The sequence below is a fragment of the Fukomys damarensis genome, unplaced genomic scaffold (assembly GCF_012274545.1).
Source record: "Fukomys damarensis isolate Sample0158 unplaced genomic scaffold, DMR_v1.0_HiC HiC_scaffold_13, whole genome shotgun sequence".
In the NCBI taxonomy this organism is placed as follows: Eukaryota; Metazoa; Chordata; class Mammalia; order Rodentia; family Bathyergidae; genus Fukomys; species Fukomys damarensis.
Window position 1 is genome coordinate 38679439 of NW_022900925.1, and position 7360 is coordinate 38686798.

Consider the following 7360-nt stretch of genomic DNA (forward strand, 5'->3'; position numbering starts at 1 on the left):
CCTCCTTCCGGCCCCCTCCGGCCACCTCCGCCAGCCCTCGGCCCCCTGCACTGAGTGAGTGGCGCCCTCTGTCCCCGATGGGCGGCGCCAGGCCCATTCTTTACCACACAGGAGGCCACACGTCCTGCGCAGGGGTCACTGGATCAGAGCCACACAGGGCACAGCAGGCCGGGCTCGTGGGGCTTAGGGGAGAGACAGAAAGGCCCACTGCAGATGGGGTGTCCTTCCTGTGAGGGGCAGTGCCAGCTGGCCAGGCCTCTGTGGCTCCAAGTGGCACTGGGGCGGGTGAGGAGGGGGGACAGGGCCCGGTGAGAACCGTGCACCTCGCGCCTGGCATTGGCCCTTGGCTCTCAGCTCCAGGAGGCTGCCTGTGAGGTGGCTCAATGTTCTGAGACATTGGTGCCAGGGCCAGGGTTCAGGGGTCAAGGGCTGGTCTGGGCCAGGGGCACTGAGCCATGGTTTTCGGGCCCATAGCTTCTTCTGACCAGCGTTCGACAGTCGCCTCCCCGCAGCAGGGGCACAGTGGGGCAGCAGCCCCGCTACTCACAGAGACGGTCACCTCTCACCACGCAGCCACGGCTCCTGACACTACGGCCACCTCTCCTCACACAGGGAGCTCCCGCCCAGCCGTGCTGCCTGACTCCTCCACAGCAGGGGACCCTGGTCCTGTCTCCAGCAGCCACAGTTCCGTGCCCAGGTGAGCCCAGGTGGTCCCTGGACCACCTCTAAGCCATAAGTGACTGCCACTCCTCCCTCTGCATGGACATCTCAGCCCCCGTGCCACCATCAGGCTGGCTCTTGAGCAGTGCACATCCTGAACCACAGGAGCCAGCAGCTCCACTGCCCTGGACAGAGCCTACCTGAGGTGAAAGGTCCAGGCCGGCCCTGCCCCACCTCTGTTCCTTTCCCCACCTCAGGTGCAGCCACCCCAGCTCAGTGGCATTTTCCTGCCCTGGTTGCATCAGTGCAACAACCTCCAAACACCATTCCCTTCCCAGCTGCAGTCCCAACAAGGAGGAAGCGTTCAGGCTGCTCACTGGGGTTCAGGAGGCTGCGAATGGGGGTACATTGGGTGGGGGCACCCAGCTGGGGCTGGGCTCCCAGGGTGGTCTGGCTGGACACTGGGGTCCCCGTGCCTCTGATCTCCCAGGGACAGGGTCTCGTATTGCCCCTGTGCTGGGGCTGGGATCAGCAGTCCTCGCCCGCCTGGTGTGAAGGCCCGCTAAGGGCTCCCCGGCCCCTGGCGCCACCCACAGCAGGGGACAGTGCCCAGGTCCCTGCTGAGCTTGCAGAGTGGACAGTGAGGGCCACAGGGCTCTCCACCTCGGCCACGCGCAGCAACTCTCATGGGGCGCTGGCCTCTGGCCAGGACAGGAGAGGCTTCCGGTGACACCGCCCACCGTCTGTCTGCAGCGTGTCCATCCCCACAGCCCGGCTGCTGGCCCCCATCCTGGTGATCCTGTCCCTGCTGCTGGCCGCAGGTCTCATCGCCCTGGGTGCCCACGTGCTCCAGGGGCGGAGGCCAGGTGAGTAGAGTGGAGAGGCTGGGACACTGGCTCTGGACGGCCCCAGCCTGGCCGCTGCCCTCCAAGGGTCCCATCTCCCCAGCCGGGAGACACCAGGCACACGGGCCCTCGGCCTCTGCCCGTGCCTGCCTGCGTGGTCCCCAGCCCTGATCTCTGGGAGGCCCTGTCCCCCCTGCAGGCTCAGCTCTGTGCCCAGGGCCCAGCCAGGTGCAGGATGAGCTCGATGCCCCCCCTGGGTCTGCAAAGCTCAGCCTATGCCCAGGATCTGCTGCTTTAGCTGTGTGCCCACCCTGAGCCTCAGTTTCATATGTATATCAAATGGGAATAGCATACAAGCTGCAGGTGTCACTTAAAGTCTTCTAACCAGATGCGGTGACGTACATCTGTGATCCCAGCACTTGGAAGGCTGAGGCAGGAGGATCGCCATGAGTTCCAGGCCAGTTGGGCTACATAGTGAGACCCTATCTCAAAAAAGAAAAATCTTTATTTAAAAAAGTAAGCTACTGGGCCAGGGATTTAGCTCAGTGGTTCGGTGGCCTGCCTTGCAAGCGCAAGGACCCGAGTTCGATCCCCGGTACCAAAAAAAAAAAAAAGAAAAAAGTAAGCTACTAATATTAATTTTAATAATATAGTTTATTTAACTCAACATATCCAAACCATTATCAACCCAACAGGGAGCCGAAAGGAAAGCAGAGTGTCCTCTGACTGCTGGATTGGAATCTGCATTTTAAGAAAGTGTGTGAGGGTCGGTCCTGTTGTGACCTCGGCTTTTTGTTCTTGCAACAAATTCCTGTTAATCAATGGCTTCAGGGGTCCCCCTGGCTTGAGGTGCGGGAAGCTCCAGCCCTGTCCCTCTGGCCAGAGCAGAGCCTCACCTGGGCAGCTGTCCCTGTTCCTGCTTCCTTCAGGGACCCAAAGCCCCACAAGGTGACACTTCCTGTGGTGCAGGGCGACCTTGGCAAGAGCAGGGTCCCCTTTGTCCCCCCAGCCCCTGGCACCTCCCCTGCGGGCTTCACTCCGGCCTTCCTGGGTCTCTTCCAGCTCTTTGGGCCGAGGACACACAGCGGGGCAAGAAGCTGTACTTCCCGGCCGCGGTAAGGACCCCAGGCCCCAAGCCCCCCAAAGGCAGGGCTCACCCCACCTAGAAAAATCTGTGCACCTGAGGGTGGAGGCCGGGCGGGCGCCCTATCGTCACCCACTGCACCCGCATAGGCGCAGGCAACTCCCCTGCCTGGCACCGCCCCCAGCCTTCAAGGCTCCCAGGTGCTCTCAGCTCTCTGCACCCTGCAGTGCTGGCAGCGGGGGAGCTGTTAGAAATGCACTCTCCCCGCCAGGGATGGGGACACACGCTGGTCACTCCAGCACTCCAGGAGGCTGAGGCAGGAGGAACCCAAATTCAAGCCCAGCCCGGACACCCTAGGGACTCAGTGAGACCCTGGGGGTGGAGCTCAGTGTGAAGGCCCTGGGTTCAGACCCCAGTGCTGCAAAAAGGAAAGAAAGGTGAGGGGAAGACGGAAGGATTGGAGGCAGGCAGGCAGGCAGGCAGGGAGGGAGGCAACGCAGAGCCGGGACCTGGACCGTGTGACAGCTAGACTCTGCTTTTGCTAAAGGAGAAAGCGAAGCCTTCCGTGTTGCCTGAGGTCACACGGAGGGGGCCCCACGCAGAGGCAGGACGGGCTCTTGGCGCCCACCTTCTCTCCCAGACCCCTGAGCCGTCCTTGGCTGACACCAGGCTGAGGGGCCACGGGGCCTGTACAGGCTTCCGAGATGGGCCTCGCTGCTCCTCCGCAGGAAATGGGTGTCCCACCTGCCCCTCTGCCCCTGGACTCCTCCAGCCTGGGCAGGAAGGGGGAAGGCTACCCCCTTCTTTCCTGGCGCCAGCAAGGACAAAAGACTCAGCGGTCCCCAGGAAGGGCAGTGGGATGCATCTCCTGTACCACAGGAAGCAGCTGCTGTCTCGGGAAGCTGAGGACAAGGCCAAAGGTGGCCAGGGAGCGAGGGCGCAGCCACCGTGGCAGAGCATGGGGCCTGGGGTGACCACTGCAGACCTTCTGGGCCGGTTCCCCAAACTCTGTGACAAACCCCACGCCTGTCCCTGGTCCCTGCTGCTGGGCTGTGGCCAAGTAACCCCCATCCTCACTGTCCTGACTCTGCCTCCCTTACAGCCACTGGAAGCCAGCTGGGTCCCCAAGGACACTGTGGTCAGCCTTGCCAGACACCCCAACCCCCTCACCAGCTCCTCCCTGGGCTCCACCATGGAAATCTGCTACCTGAACCAGGTGGGAGAAGGGTGGGCCCATCTGACCAGGAGGGCAGCCAGGGCCAGTTCACCCAAGGGCACAGGACTCAGCCTTTCTTCTTTGTCTAGGAAATTATTTTTTTGCTTTTTTGAGATAGGGTCTCACTGTGTAATCCAGGCTGGCCTTGAATTCACAGTGACCTTCCTGCCTCAGCCTCCCAAGTGCTGGGATTGCAGGCTTAGGCAGTTGCCTAATCCTGGGCTGCAGGGGTCCCAGATGGAGCCTTGGGGAGCCTAAGAGGCTGAGGGAGGTGGAAGGGGCAGGAGGCCCTGGGGGAGAAGTTGTGTCCCTGGGTTACCGAGGCTTGACAGAGGCTGGAACCTGGGGCAAAGTGGGGTGGGCATGGCTGCTATCCGAGAGCCCACCTCACAGCACCCCAGCTCTGCGTTTCAGCCCCACGCTATCTCTCCAGGCCAGAGGGGAGGAGGAAGCCCTTTCGCAGGCCCCCGAAGCAGCTGAAACCCCAGTGCAGTGCAGAATGTCAGAGGAGCCAGACCTGGCCGAGTTCATCGCGGTGTAGCTGGGGACCCCGCCAGCTGGCCTCACTCCAGTGCTTCTGATCCCACCGCTGCCCTCCCCAGGCTCCCAGCACCTCCACACTGAGTGACATCCCCAGCTCTTGTTATTATGAGACAGGATCTCACTAAATTGCTAAGTTGCCCAGGCCGGGCCTGAACTTAGATCCTCCCGCCTCAGCCTCCCAGAATGCTGGGATTATGCCCAGCACCCAGACTCCATGTGACCGAGAGGAGAGTAGGACTGGGCTGTGCACCCTCACTGGGTCAGGCAGTCTCCCCTCCAAGAAACCCACGCTGGGACCCCCACTCTCCTCCCAGCACCTCCGACCTGGTGCTGGCTGAGCCCACTTCTGTCCAGAATGAGGCTGTGAACCTCACGCCCCACTCTGGGGGACACCAGGCCCCATCAGAACCCTGATCGTTTTGAGGGTGGGCCAGGACTCTGTCTAATGAGTGTCTGGGGACTTCCCGGGGTGAGGCCCCTGGGTCAGATGAACCCTCGGACGCCAGCTTGTGGGGTCCACACTGGGCTGCGGATCCCTGCTCCGCCCCTGCGCCCTGACCGTGGGTGCAGGAAGCACAGCTCCTTCCTGCCCGGAGAGGCCTCATGTGCCTGGGTCCTGGGTTGGGGCCCGGGTCCTCTGCTCGGCCCCATCTCCCCTTCTCCAGGCTGAAGTCCTGGCACCCACGCGCCTCTCCTGCCCAGTGCTGGCAATGTGAGCTCCCTCCTCCACCCACAAGCCCCTGGAATAAAGTGCTTGCCCGCCGCCCGTGGAGTTACTGAATTAGTTCTCCATCGCTGGACGTTCAGTTCGCTGCTGTTCTCACTATGACAGACAACAGCGTGATCCACAACAGCACAGGGCTTTCCCTGCTCCTGGTTCTGTCTAACAAGGATTTGGGAAGGGGATGGTGTTCCACGCCTGTGAGCCCAGATATCTGGGAGGCTGAGGCAGGAGGATCATGAGTTCAAGGCCAGCCCGGGCAATTTAGCGAGACGGAGGGAGGGAGGGAGAGGGGAAGAATCGGGTCAGTGTGTGCAGGGTTTGAGGTGTAACTCCATGGTAGAGCACCCTGGGTTCAATCCCCAGCGTAGCTGTCATCCTAGTACTCGGGAGGCTGAGGCAGGAGGATCACAAGTTCAAGCACAGTCCAGGCAATTTAGGGAGACCCTGTCTCAAAACAAAGATAAAAGGGCTGGGTGTAGCTCAGTGCAAAGGCCCTAGGCTTAACTTTTAGTACTGAAAAAAAGTTGTTTTTGTTGTAAATCAGTCATATACCTTAAGGGTACAGTGTATCTTTTCAGTAGAACAGTTAAGGATGTTCTGACTAGAGACAACTTATTCTAAGGAAAAATGTTTTTAGATGAAAAGGGATTTAATTCTAAAATTAAAATGTAACACACAGAGACAAAGCCAGAATTTCTAGCCCCTTATGTGTAAAACCATACATCTTTCTAAACATGTTAGCCTGTTTTTGGTAAAATTTACAAAAGAACTAGCTGAAAAAGAAAGGTTTCGCCTTGTATTGAGGTGATCGTTTTTCTTGGTCACCAGCTCTGAGCTGTAGCACCTGTGTGTGCAGGGGGCCAGCTTGCATTATTCTCCCGCCTCAGAATGCAGCCACACAGCAGGGCCCGGGGGTCAGACGGGTCACGGACCGGCTCCTCAGCTAGATGCTGACTCCCAGGGGAGCACATGTAAGGGGTGACAAAATATACATGTGCTTAGTTGGTAGAGAGGAATTTTTTTTTTCTTTTTTTGGTATCAGGGATCGAACTCAGGACCTTGAGCTTCAAGGCAGGTAGCGGCACCACTGAGCCAAATCCCCAGCTTTAAATCTCTTAGTCTTAGTCACTCTCCTGGCTGAGTATCTCGTGGAGGAGAGGCTGAATGTAGCTCAGGCTTAGCAGTTTCTGTCCTGCGGCCTCGGCCTGGCTCACCTGAGGTGGGCAGGCAGCCCTTCTCGGCCCCTGGCCCCCATCTTGGAGCCCCTGAGCTCCATCCTTGTGAACAGCCTGGCCCAAGGCGCCCAGGTCTGACTCCAGAGGAGGCATCTGCAGCCTGAGCCCGGCCTGACACTGCCAGCCTCTCCCGGGGCGCCCTGCGGCCCCTGCACCCCGAGTTGGCTCAGCTCCAGGACAGAGGCCAAAGGACAGGGGCTGTAAGGCTGACAAGGAGCCATCCCTGCAAGCCCCAAGGAGCGTCTTAGCTTTTCTACCTGCTGTCATTCACACTGGTTCCCGTTTTTAAAAACTGGCAGGACATAGAGGGTTATGTTTCTCAGTTTGGCTCTGCTACACCCACTGCATTTGCTTTGCTTTCATTAGTTTTCTGTCACACTTTTCTAGTAAGCTTTGTGACTCCTGCCTACCCAGATGCTCATGTTCCAAGCTGCAGTCCCCTGCAGAACAGGTGAGATTAAACCTAAGATAGACTCTGGGTAAACTGCTCTGCCTGAACTTACTCTGTTGCTCACATTTGGCTACAGAGGGTTTGTAACCCTGATTTCAACTCCATCACTGTGGGTGACCAGCCAGCAGGAGGGCTCGCCCAGGGCCAAGGGGCAACGCCCACAGGTGGTCAACTAGCAGCATCCTTCGAGAAGAAAAATACACACCAATGGGCAGAAATTGTCAGGGTTAAGGAGGGGTCACTTGCGCCAACCCCAGTGGGAAATACAGAGCCACAGAAGTCACAGAAAGAACAGTTCTAATATGGGTGTGGTGGTGCAGCCTGCAATCCCAGCCCTCGGAGGCTGAGGCAGGAGGGTTATAAATTCAAGGCCAGCCTGAGCTACAGAGCAAGATTTTAAAAAAAGGCAAAGTTAAAAAGGGTAAGAATGCAGGCTTGCCTAAAAGCAAAAGCTTTTCTGAGGCAGGACAGAAGAAATAAAGATAGAAAGGAGACAAGAAAATTGTAATTTAAAAATTGAACTTTTAAAGCCAGGTGCGGTGGCACACACCTGTAATCCCAGTACCAGGGAGACTGAGGCAGCAGTTTGGGCTACTCAGTGA

General features: G+C 58.6%; 1 protein-coding gene across 1 annotated transcript in view; it reads left to right on the top strand.

Annotated features, from left to right (window-relative positions):
- The window catches only part of Cd300lg (CD300 molecule like family member g), a 14216-nt gene extending 9081 nt beyond the window's left edge, over positions 1–5135 (top strand). The window contains exons 3-9 of the mRNA XM_033763140.1: positions 613–697; positions 918–1063; positions 1431–1526; positions 2201–2453; positions 2568–2620; positions 3692–3805; positions 4239–5135. Coding sequence (XP_033619031.1) covers positions 613–697; positions 918–1063; positions 1431–1526; positions 2201–2453; positions 2568–2620; positions 3692–3805; positions 4239–4285 — 794 coding nt within the window. The 3' untranslated portion in view covers positions 4286–5135. The remainder of the gene's footprint in view (positions 1–612; positions 698–917; positions 1064–1430; positions 1527–2200; positions 2454–2567; positions 2621–3691; positions 3806–4238) is intronic.
- The last annotated feature ends 2225 nt before the right edge of the window (positions 5136–7360 follow it).